Genomic DNA, 24368 nt, shown 5'->3' with positions numbered 1-24368 from the left:
GCAATGTCCAGCAAAATTACCTGGGACTTACCCAGGATCTGACGTTGGATCCGACCCGGGACTTACCCAGGTCCAACCCGGCACTAGACCCAGGATCCGACCCTGGACACGCACACACTAATAATAATAATAATAACAACCTCGGCCGGGATCTTACCCGGGACACACATACACTAATGATGATAACACTACCACTACTTATACTACTACTACTACTACTACTACAAAGAAAACACTGATAAAGCTGTGGAGGGACTTTTTTTTTATTAAAATGAAATGAAATATAACATTCAGCCCTTCTTCCATCATTTTCCTGCATTCCCTCAGCTTGAAACTATGCTGTTTTCTTCACGTGTATCTTTCAGCTGTATTTTCTTGTGCAGTTGTACACTGTAAGAAAAGATACACCATATCTACTCAGTAAAAATGAGGCAACAGATTACAAGCAATATTATTAATTAAATTTCAATGTGTTTAATATTGCGTAAATATTAATTAAATGAGGACCTTAATAGTTAATCATTTAATATGAGTAGATTTGAATAGAAAACAATAAACAATTAAAACCTAAACAAAAATATTGAGTTGATTTGAAAAAGATAAACTTCTCAATGTGTAAATAGTACTAATAAAAGTTTATTTAATTCTACATATCAGTGATATATAATTGGGTAATAATCATCTACTTTAATCAGTGCATTGAATTTAATCTATACAATGAATTTAATCAAAATATTTTTCTTTCTTAGGAATAACTGGTCTATGACCCGGAAAGTGCAGAATTCACTTTTTTGCTTTCTACACATTGTATAGCATAACATTGTACACTGCAACCACAGTCGCATTTCAACCAGAACTCTGAAAAGGACAGAATGCTGACTTCAAATGTTTTGTAAAAGGTGACACAGGAGACAAAGGTATCACATCAGTCCTTAGCCACTTAGTAAAAGTATTTTTACGCACCTTAAAACCAGTCTGGAGGGGATCTTTGATCAAGTCAATTTGCCAAAATTATTTGGAAGCAATCCCTTAACGGGTTGTCGTTTGGACATTTTCATTTCTTATCTCTTAACAGGAATTTCAAATTACAACTCACTTGAGAGGGGTCAAACAGGGCAGGCCAGCGGTCCTTAATGGCTGAACACTTGGACACTGATTGATGATTTCATGTCATCTGAGGGCAAATGTTTTGCTCATTTTGTCCTTGGTTATCTTTTCGTTGTTCTTCTTCTTTGACTCGGTGACCAGCTCTTCCCTTGCTTTCTCCAAGCTCTGCTCATTTTCATCAGCCAACAATCTCCCAACAATTAAACTAAACAGCGCCAATCAAATATGAAGCAATTTTTTTGTTACTGCATTTCCCATTTCTTGCCTAAAATGTTTCCAGGCAGCTGCCATGCTAGCCTTCCTCCACACTTGCTAACTGCTAACCGCTGCTAGTGGGGGATTAACACACTTAAATTAATAGATTTATGCATGAAAAGAAATAAACGTGCAGCTCTAAAACATAACACTGTTAATACACTGACTTCACATGTGTTTTAGATAAGTTACCTTCACATTGCAAGTCGCAACAAAACAGTGAAACTACAGAAAGGTTACATTACCTGCCCGGCGGGAAGATGAGCTCCAGTCCACACAAAGGAAGTAAGACAAGTAAATGGAAGTGAGGCAGGTGCAGTTCAAAAAGTAAGATGCTCGTTATATGAGCAGCGATAACACCTAATATTTCGCTTTTGGAAAGGTGTCTATCCGTAACATTAAAACCAATGTACTTATTTACGCAATTTCATAAGAACATAGTGAGGAGGATATATCAACAACATGCAAGGGACATAGGAAACATGATAGCGGAAATGCTAAATAAAAGATAGACTGCCACAAAATCAAAGACACAATTATATTGAATATATTTTACGTAGTACATTAATTAAAATCTACATGACCACAGAATCATTTCTTGCAGTGTAGTCATCACTGCCCTTCAAACTAATTTTGTGTGTGTGATTAGCTGAACGATCTGGCTATTAAAGTGAACCCCTGCAGCATTATGGCCCACCGCTCAAATGAGTCACCCATAAACATAAGTGGCTGATAAACTGGTGAAATGGAGCGCTCAGTTAACTGCTGTTATGAAAGAGCCGATGGCTCCAGCTCCATCAGGGTTGTAGGTTCACTGGACCTTGTTGAACTTAGCTGTTGATCTGAGAGAACCCTCTTTAGCAAAATAAAGATCTCTCATTTAAGGAAAAGCAGTGACTGAAACAAAGAGGAGACCCAAACATTATAGCATTCTCTAAGAATTGGGTAGATTTTGTTCAGCAAAGAAATGTCCACACACTGAAATTACAAACTCCTGAATTAGTTAAACCTGCAGTAACTGCTCTTTTGTGTTTGTTTCTAGCCACTCAGGGACACGACACTGACATATCATCACCTTTTAAGTTCATATTGTTAGCAAACAGTTGATTATTAAGACAGTCAGCAGGTATGGAGAAACATTATCATTGAATAGGTTTCATGCTTGTGTCCACCTGGTGAATCTAAGACCAGTGTAAATTCTCTTTTAGCTCCGCTTTTGGTTTTCAGCAGCTCCGGAGGGAAATATCTGGCTTTGTAGCTGCTAAATGCTTCACTATGTTCACCAGCTGGTTGCTTACTGCGTCTGTCTGATGTTGCTGCTGAGCAGGTAGTATGTGGTTGGTTTGTAGAGCACTTTCTCTGAAAACAACAGCTGAAGATCTGTTAAACTGAGGGGAGCAGCAGATTAAGGTGATAATTCTCTGTTGGTTCATCACTACAAGTGACCCCTTTCACATTCTCACACTTCATTTGAAGGTGCCTTCCTCCACTTGTACCCAACTGGACTTGGACATCTACACAATACACCTTCTTTGCAAGATTTACTCCCATCCAGCCACAGTCAGTGTTTCAGTTTATCCCAAAGGTGTTGGATGGGGCTGAGGTCAGAGTTCAGAGCAGGTAAGTTAGTCTTCAATGGCAACAGTTACCTAAAGCATCAATGTATGTTGCCGCATTGTAATATTCCTCAATATTCCCAGGCCAGAAGTACATAAAACATGTTGTGTTCATTGAAATGATGACGATAGGCAAACATTCACCATGCAGCCCGCACCAAATAACTGACCAGCAAAACACAGCGTTGGTGCTGTGTTTGCACATACAGCATTGTAGCATTTTTTTCTGAGCTGATTCAGACCACAGACACTGGAAAACTCTCATGAATCCAGCAGCTGGAGTTCTCTAGTTTTACTTGAAGGATCACATACTGCTCAGTCATATGGCTACAAACAACACTGAGTCCTTAAAAAGTTGTTTGCACATATTTTTATACATGTAGTCCACCCACTCTATTCTGATTTTTGCTTCCCAGACCTCTCATGGCATACCCCTTAACATCTGATAACCCCTTTACATGGGAGGTGAATTGATGAGGGTCTGCTGAAATGTCCTAAAAAATTAGGATGAGTCGATTAGTAACTTATGAATTTAGGACACATGACTCTGACAAGGGTGTGGAGAGACCCACTTAGCTTATTGTATAGCTCTACCGTTAATGTGAGCTTAAAACTTATTAAACAGCTGCGATAAAAGAACCAGCTGGTATTTGCTGTGCGTTTGTTAACTGAAATACATAAAATCAATGAACAACATGTAAACACATAGTAGCAGGGTAATACATACAGCAGCAGGTTGTAGAATCCCTCGCTGCTGGCAAATCATTCTGCTGCTTTGTTTTCCTCACTTTTTCTCATAATGCCCTCTGCTTAACACCACCCGCTGATTTTGTGATGTCAGTTTACCACATTTCTGCGGACTGCAATATAACTCAGCTCACCGCCTGGATAAAGTGATATAATGACGCTAGCGGGCAGTTTTGTAACATTTATAAATCCGTGTGGAGAAATCCTCTTTTTACTCTCTCGGAGGTCAGAGGGCAGCTTCCGATCTGTTGAGCTAGATTCACTGTAATGGCTGGCTCAAGGACACCTCTGCCAATCCTCCTGCTTATTAAGGTTTGTTTCATTTATCAACAACTCTGCAGCCCAGCTCTATGAGGCGTTAAACACCATGATGATTGTAGTGATTGTAGATTAAACATGCTTCATTTTATGGGCTCATGATTTCTTAATCAAATAAATATTTCCAGGAAAAATGGAGATAAATGCTTAATTCAGACCCAAAGAAATATTAATGCGTTAATAATTAACAGTTCACTTGTATTTAGTTGTATTTCCTGCAGGAAACTTCTGAGGACCACTTGCAAAATTAAAATATTGATTCTTGAGGGTGTTTTATATGCCATGAGAAGGCACCAAGGAACAGAATTTCAGCCATAAACCTTAAGATTTCCAGCATTTATGAATATCTTAGCTTGCTGCTGTGCTAAACAAACCTGAAGTCAAACTACATACACTCTCTTGCCTTCCTCATTTCTAAGAGACATGCCACATCAAATCAACTGGATGCATCTGCATCAGCCTATAAAGATTTCCTTTCCTGTCAAGATGCCTCAATCCTCAATAAAAACGTGACACCACATCACCATAACATCTTTGTTAACTGTCAGAGGAGGTCAGGTTGTCAGGTGGGCCGACAAATAGCCTCCTGCAAAAGCATTGTACAGTTTGCTTGCTTGATCTTGCATGCTCAGTATTTTAGGAGCAGCTGAACTCAACGCAATTACTGTATGAAATGAAGGCATTTCACTCGAACCATGTGTAGGTGCGTTCTCACCAGGCTTAGTCAGCCATTTGTCTGTGTCTAACTTCCATTATTAATATGTTACCAGTGTGGGGACTGAGATGCAATATAGTGGTCACATGTTCACTTTGCTCTGCTAAATTAATCTATCCATTTGCTGAGTTTCATGTTTAAGTTATGATGTTCCAACTGGATAAAGCCACAGCCAAGATCCTGTTTCCTTTTACGATTTTATGCTGTTTGTCTGTTTCCCTCCCTTCACCTGCTTAAATCCAGTCCAATTAAAACACAATGTGCAGGAATGAATGTGCTCACATGCATAAATGTATCGTCCTACACAGTTTGTGTGTGTGTGTGTGTGTGTGTGTGTGTGTGTGTGTGTGTGTGTGTGTGTGTGTGTGTGTGTGTGTGTGTGTGTCATCCAGCCTCTCCAACTGGTTAGATTTATGATGTCAACAGCTAAAGCTGCAGTTGGCAGCAATTAAACATACACAATGCAAAAACCCTCCGCTTGTCTGTCTGTCTGTCTGTCTGTCTGTCTGTCTGTCTGTCTGTCTGTCTGTCTGTCTGTCTGTCTGTCTGTCTGTCTGTCTGTCTGTCTGTCTGTCTGTCTGTCTGCCTCAGATCACTCCACTGAGCCCCCTCCCACTGAACCCACAAGTTCAAATGGCAGCAGAAGGAGTTGGTTACCCTCCAAACCTCAGGCCTCACAGGGCCCGCTCTCCACGCCATGAGAGTAGACCACAATCACTCTCGCCACAGCTCATCTCCTCAAAGACGCCCCCCACCGCTGCATGGCTCAGGGCAGAGCGCCCCAGGCCTCAGAGGCAGCTGCGATGCTGTCTAACAACGAGACGAGCAGCTAATACACCGCACAGACGCACACACACACCACTGTCCCCCCTTAAAAGTTATTCCCCACTGTTTGTCATCACGCTTCTTCGCCACTCTTTGATACGAGTGCCATGGCATCAAACATATTGAGCCTGAAGCTCTGTGTGGGACGTGTTCACGCGTGTTTTTGGACTATACACTATCACAGGCGAAGGAGGTATTGGAAATTTATCACAAGCTGCAGGATTTTCTCCTGGATTTTCCACCATTTAATCAGAGTCTCACTTTCATTTTCTCCAGCGCTGGCACAGGGCTAAAATGAAGTGTGGAGACAGGTGGCGTCTGAAGGGATGTGCATCTGCATCTGCGTTTTCAGAACAGCCAATATGAACAGGCTAGATTTTCTAAAGACTGAAAACAGAGCCAAGAAGAGATAGAGAAGTTTGGCTTTCTCCCAGACCGCTTGAATGACAGTATGCTGAAAGGTTATCATGGAATTTTTGGGCAATGGTGCCAACAATGAAGTGCCGACCACAGCTTTAAGTAGCACTTCTGTTTCCCCCCATGCTGCTGTATTGATCCCCCCTCTTCAGGGTGGCCATCCCAAATTAGAAAGTGGATCACATCACCTTCTGAAGCGATTAATTAGGGCTCGGAGGATTTCTTCGTTCTGTTTGTTGGTCCATGTGGGAATATAGATAAAGGGAATAATGTGGGTTATTATCAGCTGCTTAGAAGAAATTGATTCACATGGTTTGCTAGAGCCCAGGGCGTATGAGCTGTTTGGTGCTGGAGAATAACAAGCAACATCTTGCATGAAGATAGACCTTAATGCATGAATACTAATGCCACTGGGTGCAATAGAAAATACCATAAACACCGAATAGTGATGCCACCACATTATAAGTTATGACTGGGCGACAAGGCACATTTTTAAAGGATCAGGGCAAAGTTGATAAAAGTGTAAGTTATCATGCCTTAACAGATGCAGCTAGAGAGTAAGGGAACTGTTAATTAGTTGTCCTGAAAAGAGGCCTAATGAGGAAAATAAGTGTAGCCGCCTGTGTAGGGAGATGATGGGTGTGTAAGGCCTTTGAAATTAGTAACACTGTGAATCTTTTACTGACCTAAATGACACTTTTAATTGCTAAATCATCTAAATTAATATAACTGATTTGAGTGAAGCCACAACAATCACAGACATTGAACCAACCAGTTAGCCCAAAGTCCAGAATCAAGGGCTGCAACAATACATAATTCTCACTAACAGTTAATGTTACGATGTTTCTATTGAATTAATCAGTTAATCCTGCAGTTTATAACATGTCAGAAAACTGTCTTTGAGTTGAGAGGTGACATCTTGAAGTTAATTGCCCAGAACCTTAAATAATTCTCTTCTAATTCTCAGTGATAACACAGAGAAAAACAGCAAAACTTCACAGTTGAAGTGATGGGTTTTTTCATTGATTGATTTTGAGTAATGACTTAAAAAAGCTAAAAAAAACCAAAAAAAAACCAAAAAAACATTGTAAATTAATTGTCGTTTCAGTACGACCAGTCTAATCATCTAATCTATTATAATCTAATATGATCCAGTCCAGCTAACAGCTCAGCCATAAATCATGCTTTTACAAAGATAATAATGTTAAGCTTTGATTTGTCAGAGAGCAATTACTTTAGCAACATTTTTATTATTGAGGTTGTAGTCAGACAGTTGAATTAATACTTCCTAGAAACAAAAACTTTGTGATGTTAGCATGGCAGAGCTGTTGGACTGGATTGCATTAGATTGTCTGGGTGTACCTAATAAAGTGACCCGGGGCTGTAAAAATAGTAATAATTAAAAAATAAATCATCTGCTTTTTTGATTTTTTCCCCCCACAAATGTTAAATGTACTGTTACTGGGATAAATGTGCCAGTGTTTTTGTTGTGCCCAGGATTTTACATCATATTGTTCTGCTCTTGCATTAGTCCTGTGTGTGTGTGTGTGTGTGTGTGTGTGTGTGTGTGTGTGTGTGTGTGTGTGTGTGTGTGTGTGTGTGTGTGTGTGTGTGTGTGTGTGGGCGGGTGCTTTGTTAGAGCACACTCTTCCACTGTTAGAGTGGAAGGGAAACCAGGAGTGACAGGTGAAAAAGGTCATGAGCTGGACTCCAATGCTTCCTCTAACCCAGACAAGCCAACATGGCTGTTCACCAAAGTTGATGAGCTCAATCGCTGGCGCCGTTTGAGCGGAGATATGAGCCGCAGACTGTGTACGGTGGCTTGCTGGGACCGTTGGGACGACTGTGCTTCAGAGCGAGAGAAAGTTTGATAGAGGCATCGCGAGTAAAAACCTGAGAGAGATTAGCATTAATGAGCTGTGACTCGGTCGTGCAGAGAGCGGACTGCTAATGATGCTGTTGTTCTGCCTCTCACTGCTTCTGTCTCGCAGACACACATATATATGTTCATGCGCCTATATGCGGCGAGGGATTTGGTCTGAGCATCATTACCATCCTTGTGTTCACCCTCTCTCCAGCCTGGCTTTTTGTTTTTCTCTGGGTTTTTATTAAAAATCTTATCTGAACATATTTAAATCGGACAGCTGGAGCTGCAGATACCTGAGGTTGTTTCAGTGAATTTGCCAAAAAAATAAGAGCCTGCAGGATTATAGACGATCTTAAGCCTAAGAAGGCTCTGAAAGCCGAGCAAAAGGCAACACGGTGTCAGGCAGTAAGCTTTGAACGCTTGGCTTTGTCCTCTTTCACCTTCAGCATCTATACCGGAATGTTTTCCTCCAAATATGATCAATTATTGATGGAGGAAATCAGCATGAAGGAGGCTGTCAGGGTGCATTTCTTTCATTGCTGCATGACGAGAGACACCTTGTTTGGGCACAAAATACAAGTGTGTATGTGTGTGCAGGTATGCATACATTCATACTGTAGTGGAAAATGCAAGAGCAAGAAAAGGAGCCATGCAGTCCTGCAGCAGTTTATTAAGAGTCAAACTGTAATAAAAGAAAAGAGCAGAAGGTGTCAAGAAGGAAGCTGAGTGTGAGAGCCATAAAAGAAGTAGCCGAGGAGCATAAAAGAGGAAAATGTTCACTGAGGGTTTGAACTACTTGCAGTCTACACTTTCTTGTTCACCACAGTGGTTTAAGGACCCTCTTCTTGAGCCCATTTACAATCAGGCTCTATCCCATGCTGCCATTTTGGGCTTTCATTGTGAAAAAGTGGCAGAAAAGGTGCTCAGACAGGTGCAGAGGACAGCAGTGAGAAACACAGCCAGATAATAATGTTTTTGTTCCTTTTCTCTTTCGAACTCTTCCTGTTTTTATTTATTTTCTCTGTCATTCCAGTTTTTCACAGACCCATGTGCCAGCAGCCCCTGTCTCCATGGAAACTGCAGCCGGAGCGACAGCGGGGAGGAGGGGGAGCCGGCCTACACCTGTGATTGCGCTGAAGGCTACGAGGGGGAGAGGTGTGATCAGATCCTGTTGGATCTGCCTGCTGCCGACTGGGACCCCGCCACCCCCTCCGCTCCTGAGCTGGCTACCCCGGTCGCATCCACCACCACGGCCGCCACTCAGCCGCCACAGCCAACCACCATCCCCTCCACCACAACGCCGGCACCTCCCACCCTGCAGCCATGGCAACCCAAACCTGGGCAGAGGCTGCTGGTGGTGCCGTGGGAGGCTGACAGGGTAAGATAACTTCCACGCTAAATTTGAGCTCCCGTGGGTTTATCTTTTAAATGTATGAAGAACTAACACGTGTGTGTGTGTGTGTGTGTGTGTGTGTGTGTGTGCACGTGTGTGTTTAAGGTGACAGAGGGTCTGCACTGTGTCAGTCCTGAGCTGTGTGAGCTGACATCAGGAACTTTGACTCTCTCTCTGGAGGTGCCTGAAGAGACAGCTGTAAAGTAAGAGTAACATTAAGTACTTTCTTTGACTGACTGTTGTCCCCTTAAAGCAGGGCCACATTAACAAGCCAGAGGACAAACTTCAGCCATCAGCCCCTGTTTATGCCCGCTTCCTCTTGCATTGTACAGTATCTACGCTGTTGCCATTAAAGGTCCAGGGGAATCTATAGGGGGATCTTTGGGGGATCTATTGGGAAAAGGGTAATATAATATTCACAGTTATGCTTTGTGTTTTGGTTACCTCAGAATGAGCTCTTCATATCTACAGAGGGAGTCTGTTGCATGTTTCTACAGTAGCCCAGAATGGACAAACCAAACACTGGCTCTACAGAGGGCCTTTTGCGACCACAGAGAAGGATAAGGCAAGGGGTGATCATTTGTTTGCAATCTGCAACCTCTCTGCCTGATGCCATGAACTCCTACACACTGGACCTTTAACTGCCCGTCAGATGTGGTTTGCACAGCAGACTACAGATGGCAGCTTCATTATATTTTGGCCAGGGACCCTAAAACTAACCAGTGCTACTGATGCTGAATGCTTACTACATATTGGTTACTTTCCTGAGTCAGATTAATTATTCAAAATTAGATGTTTTCAGGAGCCCCTAATTGGACCACATCTCAGGCCGGCATGGTGTTGATGGACATCTCTGTGACTCTTCTACTATTATGTGGAATAACTCCATCCTGAGCGGAGGTGTAATCCGCCAGAATAAGTGAAAATGCCTGTGAGGGTGTGCAGGTCCTTTAAAAGATATTCTTAGCGTTCTTTTAAAAAGCATTATGAACAACAAATGAAAGTCTTATTTGTTGACCTCCAGTGGATTACGTTCTTACCTTTTGATAGATGTTGACGCTTCTGTAGCTCTTTTCGAAAAGTAGGCGATGTCTTAGCTGTCAGAAACTCTGACTCAGAATAGCAGCTGCTTTTGCACCTCGGCTGCTCATAATTATAGTCTGACCCATAAAAGGTGAATACAGCAGCGATGTAAAATGAGCACAGGATGTGTTCACAGGTGACAGGAGTGGTCACAGGCGCAGCAGACATAAAACTCTGAACCAGAAACGATCAGTGACGAAGTAGTTTTCAGCTTGGTGTTAAATAAGGACACAAACTTGCAGAATCTAACCTAAAAACTACATTAATTAATAAAATTCAGCCTGTTTTTTGGATCCCAATCAACAAGAATAACAACAAAGCATGCTGCACAATATACTCTCTGCATAATGACCAGAAAGAAAAGAATCTACTCTGCACAGCAGTTTATCTGAATATTTTCCATGCAGCAACTTTTGCTGGCACCCTTACACAGCTTGTAGCTTTTGTAACTAATAACCTTGCGTTTGAATCTCCTCGTGACCCACCTCTTGTACCTGAGACACTGATTACACCACTCCAGGTGTAATCAGTGTCTCAGAGCATGTTTTCTCATAAACAGTAATACAGTGGCTCAATAAATGAGGGTCGCTGAATAATGCAGAGAAGCATTGGTCAAGATGAACGTTGCGTGTCCTTGATGTTGCCCCTCATTATAGACGGTAGGCACGACTCCGGACCCTGACCACAAGCTGTGAGTTAATCAACTGATGCTGCTTGTATAATTACAAAACAACACCTGAATGCACACTCAGACGCGGGCAGGGAAGGACACTTACATTACCAACACACATGCAGCACATGGAAATGAAGCAGTGATCCAAAAGTGTCATCGATTTGCAGAGGCTGATAATAATGTAATAAAGCTCTTGAGTCTCAAAAGGGCTGGAGACAGAGAGAGGGTGTCGATGCATATATACTCTGTGTGTGTGCAATCATGTATAGATACAAGCATTATATGCAGCAACATCAACGCCCTCAATGCTGAGTGTTACTCGTGAGAATATTAAGTGCTTTAAATGATAGTCTCGTCAATGTAATCTGTATTGACGGGCCTCTAAATCAACTTAAACACTACAAAATTAAATGGAGCCTTTTACCTTTCAAACACATATAAAACACAGAGCTTCCTTTTAAATAACTATCCTTCAGTATATCAAACGCCCAGCGGCTCATTGCAGCCTGAAGAATTTTCCCCAGATATCTGAGCTCCTCATATCGTCCCTTGGGGCTGAGCCCAGACACCCTGCAAAGGAAAACTCATTTTAACTGCTAAGTCGCCTGTACACCATCTTATTATTTCGGCCAGCGCTCGTAGCCTCACCTTCGGGCTCTGCTCCCTCTTCGCTTCATCATTTTGGGACAGCTGTCGTGCCGATCCACCTGCGACGCTCCAACTTGCCCTCGACGTAAAATATATTCTTTTATGTCCTGAGCTGTGCCCTGCAGGCTTTTTCTGAAGGTCTGAAGTTGGCTCATGTGAGGAGCAATGTCAGGTTTTCTCTTTTATGCCTCTAAATTGTCACTTTTTAAAGGCATCTTAAGGGCTGGCTTTTGGTTAAGCTTAATTGATCACTATTTTCTCCTCATCTCTTTTATACAGGTGTACAGGGCAAGTTTGGTATTTCATTTTCCAACAACAATTCAAACAGCTTGTGGCAAACACTCAGGAGTTCCCACACATAATGCACCAGTTTAATCTTTTTCTTGTTTGTTTGAAAAGTACTGTTGAGGCAATAATCATCATTATTGTTCTCGTTAGTTATGCAAGCAGTTGTTGAAATAGATGCACAAAGGCAAAGACTGAGAGGATAACCACTGACTGGTTTTTTGTTTTTGTTAATGTGAGAATGATTGTTTCATGTGTGGGAGTGAGGGTAGAGGGCCACTTCGAAGCATTTAACCTGTGTGCAGCCTCATTGAAACAGTGCTCTTCTACCCAACTGTTTATCTTTCATAAGGACTTGTCTCATTGAGGTTACTCAGCTCGGCTCCAGTGTTTGCCGTCTCCTCAGCAGGATGGCTCAGATGCAGTTATGAACCTCCTCAACATCATCCTTTCATGCCTCCTCAGTTTAACATTAGATTCAACAATCATCTCTTTACTTAGATGTATCCAGTATTAGCCATTTTAGAGGTATTACATCCGAATGTTACGCTAAGGTAAGTTCCCTTTGATACCTGGAGGATTGGTGCTAGCAGAGAGCTCATGTAGTGCCCAGAACAGAAAGGGTTCATCCCACGAGGAGCATGAATGTGATCGGTACATTTCATGGCTCTCTGCCCATTTCAGTTTAATGTCTGATTGCTTCTCCATGGCAGTGTAAGAGCATTGCTTTGCAACAGCATTAAAATGAATATTTTGCAACAGGTACAGTATCAATACAAAATGAGTTACATTGAGTTGTTGTGAACTCTCTTGTTTGTTTCTCTTCGATTTGAATCTGCTTCTTTCTCTCTGGGTTTTCACTGTTTTTTTTTTTGTTTTTTTTTTACAAATTGTCTGAGGTCCTGATGAGAGATAGCCCCCAACTCCACTGGCTGTATTTCACAACTCTGTTCAACATCACCCCCACTGAGTCAGACCACTGGCAGCCATTACTCACACCAGACTGTGTTCGAGTAAGGAACAGGGAGACTGTCCTTAAGTCATCTGTCCTGGGTTCAAACATGGGATAAAGTGTCTGTCAGACCACTATGATTGGAAGGTGGAGGGTGGAGGGTGGTGTTTCATTAAACTTCTTAATTTGACTGAAATAAGAATGAAAGCAAGTACAGAAAATATAGAGGATTCGTCCATTTACCTTTCATGCTGGTTTTGTTGACAGTTTAAAACTGTTTTAAAACTGTTTAAGCTGGATCAAGTGTTTGCTGCATGTACTAAATAATGAGGGTGCTGAATGTGGATTGAGTTTCTAATATTTTGTGAATTCAGTATATCTTTCCTGGCACCATCCATGATTAACACTGTGAATATTGCAAAGCTGCAGTACAAAGCAGCAGAGAGTTGTCACCAATTAAAAAGGGATCATGGCAGCCGGTGGAAACTTGTGGTTTGGGCCCACAATAATCAGATTCTCTTTCTGATTCTCCTCCCTTTGTCTCCTCACCCTCTATCCTTCCCCTCTCTACTCTGCCTCTCCAACTAGGGTGGTGGTCAATGCCAGTGGAGCTCCAGTGCTGTGGCGTGTGAATGAAGAGGGTTTCCTCCGTTCATCCATTTTGAACGGTACTACGATGTGGTTCCTGCAGGCCCCTGATGGACTGGTGGTACCCGACCACTCCCTGCCCCTGGGACAGAACTACTTCCTCAGTAAGAGCATATGGAACCATTTGCACCAACTATATTCACACCGGTCTACTTTATTATATTGAAGTAAAACATTTTTGATGACCAGAATGAACTAAATCTCTGCAAAAGGAAAGTTTTATTTGAGTAAATCTGCCAGTGTTTGGCAGCATCATGCAGCAGTTGAAACTCAATGACCAAACAACAGCTGAGCATGCCTAACACACTGCGCAGGTAATGAAAATTGTGTTAATTAAAGGTGTAAAAAATACCACGGGTAGACATATGGGCCAGTGCACAGATTAAACACTATATACTCACTGTGCAAACACAGAATGATAAATTGTTGATAAATTGAGATGTTTATTCAATCAAGCCTGTTTTAATCCAACCATTAACGTCTTTATCAGATCAAAATCAAATTTACAGAGAAGAGAAAATCTGTAATTTCAAATTCAATTCAATTATTATACTTTAATTATCTCTGTTTTTATCATTTCATTTGGATGATCATCCGTTCAACGACCACAGAGAAGCTAAATAGGAAACATTTTGAAATACCTCCAAATAGCTCATTTACAACTGAGCCAAAAACATCTGAGGATTAATGAATTTAAATAAGTTGTCTTTGCAGCGTTTATTCCAAACATGTCATTGGGGAGAATCGCATAATATTTGCATATATGAGTCTCAATATTGTATTTGCATATTTTTTTAAAAAAAGGACGATATTCCATCTGTATTTTGATGCTTAGCTTCACACACACACACACACACACACACACACACACACACACACACACACACACACACACACACACACACACACACACACACACACACACACACACACACAGAGTAGTCACACATTGTGCCAAAGCATGGTGTGAGCTGCACTGGGTGCTGGAGGGGGGTAATTGCAGTCTCACTCTTTGACTGAAGGGCTGGCTGACCTCTGTGTGTGTTCAACATACCTGATGCTGTTTCGCTACGCTGCCTGTCTGTTGACCTTGATGTGTCTGCTAACTCTGCTTCGCCTGAGAGAGAAAGAGAGAGGGGGGGAGGAGAGACAGAGGGGGAGAGGGAGACGAGGCAGGTGACATTGGGGAGTTAAATCAGAGGGGAGGAAGGATAATGGAGGGTGGGAGAGAGTCAGATAAGGGGGGAGAAAGAAGGGAAGGAAGAGATGGCAAGGGATTAGAGGAAAGGGCAGAGGATGCAGAAGGAGGAAGAGTGAAGGTCAAAATGCAAGAGGAAGAGGAAGATGATGCAGAGCATCAGTAAGGAGGGAGGAGCGATGACATTGCATTTCCCTCTTCACACGTCACTGTTTCTGAATGTTGCCAATGTGCTTTCACATTGTGAAGGAGCGGTGACTCTGCAGGTCCAACATCCAATGTCATTGGGCTGACAGTCATCTGGGGGTGAGGCTCAAGTTGTTTAATCGGCCCTCTCATTGGCTGAGGAGCTTGTGTCGTGGATGTCTCGTCATGGGTGGACTCACAGCTCATTGGCTGAGATCGGGCTCTGAAAAATGGCAGTTAATATTCACTATGAAGCTATTTTTATCCGAGGGCCTGGGTAGCTGTCAGCATTGATTGAAGATATAATAAGAGATGTTCTGAACTTATAGACCCAATGAGACAAGACGGAGAGGCACACACTCTATTTTAGTCACAATGAAAAGCTGCTCGCATCAGTTCCTTTCTGTAGCCTCGCTGGAGTTTATTGGGTTTCTTTGGCAGCAAGGTGTACTTTACAGGCATGACATCATTTAAAATCTGTCCTAACAAACCTGAGAGTCTACAGCAATGCTAGCAGCACTATGCTTACTCTGACATTAGCTAAAGGCCAACATGGTCACAATAACAATGCTAACATGCTGAAGTAAGTATAATGTTTGCCATGTTCGCCATCTTATTTTAGCATGTTAACATTTGCTAATTAGCACTAACCAGTACAGCTAATGGGAACGTCATTAGTTTATCAGGTATGTAGTCATAAGCCAAACCAATGGACAAACTCAGTGATGGCACGTGTGATCACCAAATTTATGAGTCATCATGAGAGGGACATGAACAATCCAGACTTATTGCCACTTCTTTCAATAGTTGTGAAGACATGTCACTCTGGTCCTCTGGGGACCATGAATGTCTCACGGCAATCTTTTCAGTAATTGTTGAGATATTTCTGGAGTTAAGTGATGAACTGACCAACAGACTGTCAAAACAAAGCACATCTTAAAATGCGGTCTGGTGGAAAATCATTCTAATAACCTTCTTTGGCATTAAGTCAAATCTTCTCTGCAAAGTCATGGGGATCATGTATTTAATGACATCTGCAAATGCAGTGCACATTATTGTAATATACTGAATGAATGAACTACATGAATAGTTTATGAGACCCTCAACTCTTCTGCGGTAGGTGTGTTGCGCGTGGGTGCCCCCACAGCCCCGGAGGTCACCCTGCGTCTCAACCTGACAGTGAAGGCCAGCAGTTGTGTCGAGCCCGGCAGCAGCTTCAGTGACCCTCAGTGCTCTGGGAAAGGAAAATGTATCACACAGCCCTCTGAGGTGAGAAATAGGAGATATGGATCATCGAAGCACAGGGTGTACCTTCTTATCCAAACATTTGAGCTTTAGTGTGAATGAAACAAGTGCACTGGAGGAAAATCCTGCAGTATTATTATACACATGAGTAAGAAATCTATCCTGGAGGCCAAGAGACCTCACATAGAAACTTGGTTGTGAGGCAACACATCTGAATGGAAACTGAAGCATCCAGATATTCGCAGTGATATAATATATAAGCTTTGTTTTTGTAAGCATAGTTGCAGCAATTACACACTTCTCATCAACAATAATGCAACTGCAAAATAAGTAAAAGTAAAGTTTCCATATTGTTATAATATATCAGCATTATCAGTGCAGCTGCATCATGGCATCTCGTGCAACGAGTGTCTTTTGATCATTATTCAGAAATGTATTGTGGACAAAAAAGCCTCTCCCTGGGTTTCACTGAGCAGAGAGCACAAGACAAAACAAAGGAACACAAGCCTGAACAGTACAGGACAACGTAATGCAATATCACAAATAATAGCAATACAACGTTATCAAAAGCTATTCTTTATTTTCTGTTAATCCATTATCGGTCGCTGATAGTCAAAATACAAGATAAAGGTATAGCAACACCCTGGAAGACAGAGTTGGAACTCTCTATGTCCATATGTTTAACTAGGGTGTCATGGAGACATTGTCATGTCTTTCCTTTTTAAACTCACTCTCCCATGATCATCCCAGCTGTCGATTTCTGAAAACCAAATGCTTTCACTGCTGCTTGTTATTGCATTATGTCACTAATTTATTTTAAAAGTGGCAGTGTTTCACCTTTGAGGCTCATTGATTTGACGTGTTTTCACAGAGCACCTTCTTTTGCGAGTGTGAGGACAGCTACACCGGCATCTTCTGTGAGGAGTTCGACGCCTGTCACCACAGACCTTGTCGCAACAACGGCACCTGCAGCGACATGAGACAGGGGGGCGAAGGACGCAACTTCACATGCACCTGCCCTCCAGGTGTGTCCATGTGTGCATTCTTTCTGCATGTTCATAGATGGGTTTGTTTCAGGTTGGTTGGTGTTGTACTGTTTTACGTGTGTATAAGGCTTCATGAAGAGCCAGTGGAGTGTGTGCAGTCAGTTTTGCATTAGGACACAGGAACAGGGAGTGTGCTGAACCTTTGATCTTGTCAGATTTATTTTAGGACAGGGATTTGAAGCGGGCTGCACGGTGGAGCAGCAGGTAGTGCGCGTGCCTCACAGCAAGAAGGTCACAGGTTCAATTCCCGGGTCGGGCCTTTCCGTGTGAAGTTTGCATGTTCTTCCCGTGCATGCGTGGGTTCTCTCCGGGTACCCCGGCTTCCTCCCACAGACCAAAAACATGCTCATTAGGTTGATTGGTGACTGTAAAATTGCCCCTAGGTGTGAGTGTGAATGGTGTGTGTATGTGCCCTGTGATCGGCTGGTGACCGGTTCAGGGTGTACCCCGCCTCTCGTCCGTTGACAGCCGAGATAGGCTCCGGCCCCCCCGCGACCCCGAAAGGGATAAGCGGCATAGAAAATGGATGGATGGATGGATTTGAAGCGGGGGACCTCTGGTAGGAAGGTAAATGTCAGAAGTGACCACTGATTGGCTGTCACTTCCCATTATGGGATTGTGCTAACAAGCCCTGTGTGTGCAGCTGATGAGAAGCAGCATTTTCAAATTTAGTTTCAGTACATGTCTCAAATCGCTGCATTTGCTAACACCAATGACTTACTTAAATTTGATTTCTGTATTGCTTTATTATGATCCCTGTTAGCTACTACTATGGCTGCGGCTACTCTCCCTCAGATTCACAAAAATTTAAATTACAGACAAACATTTACACACAAATTGATAAAACAGAATCTTTCATAACTCATAATTTCAAGTAAAGATTTTAAAAGCAACTACTTGAAACTTAAACACATAGATTTTAGTTGCATTTGACCAAGTGTCATGAAGTAAATCACATAGTTTGATTATAAACTGTGTGTTTCTCAGGTTATGAAGGGGAGCGCTGCCAGTTGCTGGTTGACCACTGCGTCTCTCAGCCCTGCAAGAATGGAGCCACTTGTTTCAGCAGCCTGGCGGGGCCCAGGTGCTACTGTCCTGAAGGTAAGAAACCAATCACTGCATGCTGGAACCAATCTGTGTGTGTGAATTTTGATGTGTGTTTGCTGTAAGTGAGTCAGGAGGAATGCGTGAGAGTGCCAGAAATACACAGTTTGTGTGCCTATATTAAGAATGGCTGCACAGTAAATTTCATGTTTATGAAAAAGAAAGCAAAAGAGAGACTTCCGATAAATAGATGTGTGTATTCTTCAGCTGTTTGAATACAGTTGTTAAATACTGTGCGTGTCCGCTGCATGTTTAGAAGTATCTGTGCCACTGAGATGCTTAATTTAAACCGTCCTCCTCTAGTTCCTCTAGTCTAATTAGTCTTCATAGCCTCAGTGACCTGCATCAGCCTCTCTGGGGAAATCTGTAACCGCAAAACTTCTGCCGAAACAGCACTTCTCACCAAGGGCAATCTAGTGTGTGATTAACAAATACCATGTACTGACGACAGTGTATACAGAGAGTGTATGCACACACACACACACACACACACACACACACACACACACACACACACACACACACACACAAAACATTAAGTAACAATGGACTCCACCACATAAATAAAGAAACAGCAGATGGATGTAAGACCTGGCAGAAAGGCTGTTTCACTGTTCCAGGTACAGCTCCCAGCGGTCAGTTCATTCTCGAGCTGGAGGAGGCCTGACTCACACTGCAACACCTGACTGTATTGTTAATCTGCAGCTGCTGAAAAACAAGGTCTCCAATGCGGAAAAGGATTCATAATCCACTGCTTGTGCATTTATTTTCATACAATGAGGGAAACAGCGGTGAGAGCGGCGGAGAGAACCGTGCCAGCACCTCTTAATTAGTGCGAGGAGATTTTGTCGAGGGAGCGCTTTTAAAAAAATTCATGGGCTTATTAGATAATTCTGAGGGAACGCTGAAGCTCAGACAACTTCTCTGTGTGTTTATTTACAGGTAGCAGCAGGTTCAATCCACCTGTAACACTTCATTGGATCCATTTTTCTGTTCAATCAATTGCTGGTTAGTTTATTAGCTAATAGAGCATTTTAAAAAACTTTGCAATATTAAAAATTGTTTAACCATAGGCTTTATTCAGAGAGGGCATTTTGATATGTCACAGGTGTAAATGATAAATTGAATGATGGCTGAATTCCATGTAGCTACGTCAGTTTTAGGGTTCTGGTTCTGTGCATGCTGGCTTCCTGGGACAATTGAAAAGAACATAGCTGCTCCAGCTTTGAATATTTCGCTTGAAATGAACAAAAAAAACCCCCTGAAAACTTCAAAATCCAAAGAAAAGGACATGTTAGGACAGGACATGCTATTGAACAAATGATCAATCAATAACTGAATCAGAATGCGGGACAATCACACACTCCTACAGGGAAACACACACTGCATAAACAGACAGAAACATAAGCCATCTAAATGTCCTCATAAGTGAATTTTGCATGTGTGTGTGTGTGTGTGTGTGTGTGTGTGTGTGTGTGTGTGTGTGTGTGTGTGTGTATGTTAGAGAGGCACATAGAGATGTGCGTCCATGCTGATGAACACATCAGAGGAGGATTATTTAAATGTGTTTGAATACAGAGCCTCTGGGCAAATAATCAAAAGCAAAATAAATGTTCTCATATGCAGAATGACTATTTTTAACATGGAAAATATAAGGAAGATATTTTATAGTAATATGAAGTTTCCAAGTATAAGAGATGTCATCTTGTATCAAAGGGGATTTCGTTAACCCGTCAGAGAATGCTTTACATATCCTGTGTGGAAAACCCTTCAATGTATACAGCTGGGAACAAGAGGAAAGAGAAAGGAGGATAAAAGGTTTGTAAATTGTCTGATCTGGTGATTTTCACTTCCCTCAGGAGCAAGTCCTCGTCTCTTGGTTTGGAGCAGGAGTCACAAGTTCAGTGTTTTTGTTCTTGTTTCTCAAGGACAGGAAAGACTAGAATGCTTCACAGTTCATTAAGTGATATTTAGGACTTCATTTGCTCAGCAGTGACTCCACAGGTAAAGACATTTAAGCACACTCACACCCAAATGAACACACACAGGCACATCCTGCTTAGTGCTTCTCAAGGTTCTGCATCCCACCCCCATAAATCACCCCCAAGTTTTGCAATGCTCCTAAACAGTCACAAGCAAACAAATAAAATGATGGATGACATGACAACTGTAGCAGCTGTCATCAGAGAGGTATCAACCCTGTGATTACCAGGCCAGCCATGAGAGCACATCCTCAGGGAGGCACAGGTATTTGAATAGACTCACCCTGCAGGGATAGAAGGTGGTATTTTCAATCCTTTTTGTCTCCCTGTCAGCAGCATATCTCAAAACATCAGCAGATTTCCAGAGAGAACTTGAGTAACAGCTGAATGGACCAGTGTGGTGTTTGGGATGTCTAAAGAAATCTTCACTTGACTTTACCTTAATAAGAGCTTACTGTTTACATGTTTACTGTTAAGGCTAGCAACTGAAGCCAAGTGCAAGGAGCAGAGCTGCGGCCAAGCCAAGCGGAGAGACCAAGGAGTGGGTAGCAGTGTGGAAACTGGGGAGCTGCTCGGCTGAACTGGGGTCCGAGTCATGAGACAAAGGGCCAGGAGACAAGGGCCAGAGCAGAGCAGACAGACCTGCAGGGAGAGGAGAAATAGGATTAGTCTCAGGCAACAAACAAATGTTAACTAGAAAGAGGCTGGAAATGCAGACTGACAGGAACTATGTGATCTGGCAAGGTGGATGTGGCAGAGCTGAGTGGTTGGGATGCTGCCGGTGGTGCTCTGCTCTGCCTTCAGCACCCATGTCTCCATTCACACACAGATACACAGAGGTAGAAAGAGAGGGGAGAGGGACTGCAGGCTAGGCAGAGGTGGATGGTTTGACAGCTCTCAATTAGCGTAGACATGTAGATTTAAATGATACAAATCCGTTCGTTTTTACTCTCAGTCCAAGGTAAAATGATGAAGAAGACAAATCCATTTGAATGCCATGAGTAATAGGGATTTCAGGGATGTGCTCAAGTAAATTTTGCACAGCGACTCCTCAGAGACTGCCACACTGATATCACTTTATCTTCCTCTCCCTCTCTCTCCCTCTCTCTCACACACACAGTTACACACACTGACAGAAGAGAGAGTGTGAGCGTCAGTACTGCGACTGCCTCCAGTCAGAATTAGCGGGGCGAAGGAGCTAAATTTAAACCGTTAACTGCTTCTAATGTTGGCAGGTTCGAATACCAGCAGCGGGAATGAACAGACTCCTCTATGTCGGCTCGGTCTCACAGTGTGTACGTGTATACAAGAAGAAAGTAGAGAAAGACAAAGAGAAACTGAGCTCAAGATGTAGAAATCATCTGTGTAAGTTTTGTGCGGAGTAGAGCTAAACACAGAGGAAGGGAGTGGAGCTTGTGTAAGAGTGTGCATCTACGAGAGCTTTGGGTGATATTTTTCCCTGACTGCTGCAGATTACTCCTGTCTCTCTGCCGCTGAATGATAAATGTCCTCCTCACACAGTGAAATAAAGTCTTGCAGATCAATGGATGCTCGAGAGGGATCTCTTCATTAGCTCAATGGAGTGTGCGCTCCAGTTCAGTCAGCACAGGCATTTACTGAGGTGTTGGTGTAAATCAGACGACCCACACACTGTGTCACAGGAAGGTATGTGCACGTACACGGTGGAGTCTTTCTCTGCTCTGCAGTACAATGGCAGTTCTCATGGGAGGTGAAGGCAGAGGAGGAGAAAGAGGGAGGAAGTTATTTTTAGATGGGGAGGATAGGTGAAAGTAGCAGAGGCTCACAAGCTAATGAGAGGTGGTGAAGAAGAAACTAGTGGTTTCAACGCACAGCCAGTCACCCACGAAGAGAAATGGAGCGCACGGCTCTGCACAGAACAGACCCCCACATGTAGACGGGCATTGTTGCATACTGAAAGCGTGACAGAAACACAGCCACGCTTCTTCAGAGATACTGCTACGACACAATAGTTACACATTTCCGTCACCAGCAAGAATTCATTCTCTGTTAAGCTGCTTTAATCTGTAACAAGGAGGAGGAAAGGCGAAAAGAAAGAACATTCAAATTGCTCCAGGTGGTGATTTTGGGTGGTAGATGGTGACAGAACCAAACCACATGCTGTCTTTTTCTCGGTATATTGTCTTTGATCAGTGCTATCACTCCCCCCACATCCGCTTCTACAAAACTGGGCAGTCATGAGGCTTAAAGGAATAGTTTGACATATTCACTTTTTCCCCAAGAGTTAGATGAGACGATCTATACCACTCTCATGCCCGTCCGTTCAAAGATCACTCTACGGCCAGCAGGATGTTAGCTTAGCTTAGCTGCGTCTTCTAAACTTTACGCTGTTTAAGCTAAGCTAATTGCCTCCAGGCTCTCAATTCATACTAACCTGACAGACATAAGAGTTGTATCAATATTCTGATCCAACTTTCAGAAAGAATGCACATGAATGTTTTTCCCCAAATGTCAAACTACTCCTTTAATGCCTTGATGGACATTCCTTTTATCGTAAATCTTAAACTGTGCCTGAGGACTGACACCAAGTCAGGCTGTGTGTCAAAGCACACTGACATGCAGAACTTAGAAAGTTGTTCATTGCTTGCATTATGCAAGCTTGTTAATTGCACTTATAATTACTCTGTATACATTACATCCAGAGAAAATAGTTTTTCTGTTGCTTTGAGAAAAACATCTCCTTTCATCCTATGGTTGCTCTCTACATTTTAAATGAGCTGTGCTACATTGAATGTATGTGGAATAAACTACTGCACCGGCTGGACAGCAGGAAATTTTATGTCAGACGTTTATATACGTGTTTGTGGTCCGTGGGTCTGTGTCATAAGATTTATTTAAGGCAACCCCACTGAAAGAAGCACGTGTAATTGTGTAGCAGTCTCTAAATGTACAGCATAGCACTTAAATTAGTGACTACAAATGGAACAAACGTGTTTTCCGCTGCCCTCGGATGGTTGCACAGATTAATACTCTCACAAAGAAGACTCTCAAACATATTACCATTGTGGGCAGAGTCTACCTTAAAGGCATGGAAATCATATTTTGATGTGTTTTAAATGTTTGTGTAAAGCCTTTCTAGATCAAAGTAAAACTCACCATACATTTATGCCTCAGCGGTCTTTGTCTGCACCAACACGACTAAACCCACAAAACGTTCTATGTGAGCTTATTTGCAATAAGAGTTGGTCTTAGTGGGAAGAAGAGTGGGTGCAATTTCATGCCAAAATGGATGTCACATATCGTACCGAACCGCCTGATTTGCATAAACACAACCCCCCCGCTGTGTTGCACTTTCCACCTTGTTGCAAGCAGGTTCATTTGAAGCCTTGAAATGACCAAAGTTAAGACCAAATTGACTTTCGCCTGCAGAATTGGCATTCTGCCTGCACTTGCACCTCCGCTTTCTGCACTAAGCGTTGTTTGATGTTTTCCAGTAGGTAAGCACACTTGTACATAATGAGATTTTGAGAAATAGTTGTAAATAATATTAAGTGTGTTGGCAGCTTTTCTTTCTTTCTGGCATATGAGGACTAGTGGCCACAGAAATGATATCTGTGTTGGTCTTTCATCATTTTCTTCCTCTCTTTCTCTCTCTCTCTCTCTCTCTCTCTCTCTCTCTCTAACCATTTCCCACCCTCGTCTCTGCCTTACTGCTCTTTCAGGATACCAGGGTGCTACATGTGAGCAGAAGGTGGACCCGTGCGCCTCCAGCCCCTGTCACAATAATGGGACATGCTACGCCCAGGGCCCCGGCCCCCTGGGGTTCGGCTGCAGTTGCACAGCAGGCTTCACCGGCCCTACATGTGCCCAGCTGGTGGACTTCTGTGCCCTAAACCCCTGTGCCCACGGGGTCTGCCGCAGCGTGGGCAACAGCTACAGGTGCCTGTGTGTCCCAGGTGAGTGGCGCTGTGGCTGGTGCTCTTAAATATTTTTTAATCTCATCTTCTGTGTTTGTGCTGCAAGTGAAATATTGAAATATTATAGGAATACTACAGGCAGCAGTGTGTCTCTGTGATCCT

At 42.7% G+C, this 24368-nt stretch overlaps 1 protein-coding gene across 1 annotated transcript in view; it reads left to right on the top strand.

Moving 5' to 3' along the window:
* The window catches only part of dner (delta/notch-like EGF repeat containing), a 54275-nt gene that overhangs the window by 22432 nt on the left and 7475 nt on the right, over positions 1–24368 (top strand). Inside the window, exons 2-8 of the mRNA XM_070970633.1 lie at positions 8901–9245; positions 9366–9463; positions 13490–13653; positions 16054–16202; positions 17050–17203; positions 18212–18325; positions 24012–24245. Coding sequence (XP_070826734.1) covers positions 8901–9245; positions 9366–9463; positions 13490–13653; positions 16054–16202; positions 17050–17203; positions 18212–18325; positions 24012–24245 — 1258 coding nt within the window. The remainder of the gene's footprint in view (positions 1–8900; positions 9246–9365; positions 9464–13489; positions 13654–16053; positions 16203–17049; positions 17204–18211; positions 18326–24011; positions 24246–24368) is intronic.

This window comes from Chaetodon trifascialis, chromosome 9 (genome assembly GCF_039877785.1).
Source record: "Chaetodon trifascialis isolate fChaTrf1 chromosome 9, fChaTrf1.hap1, whole genome shotgun sequence".
NCBI lineage: Eukaryota > Metazoa > Chordata > Actinopteri > Chaetodontiformes > Chaetodontidae > Chaetodon > Chaetodon trifascialis.
This window is presented reverse-complemented; position numbering and strand designations above follow the sequence as displayed.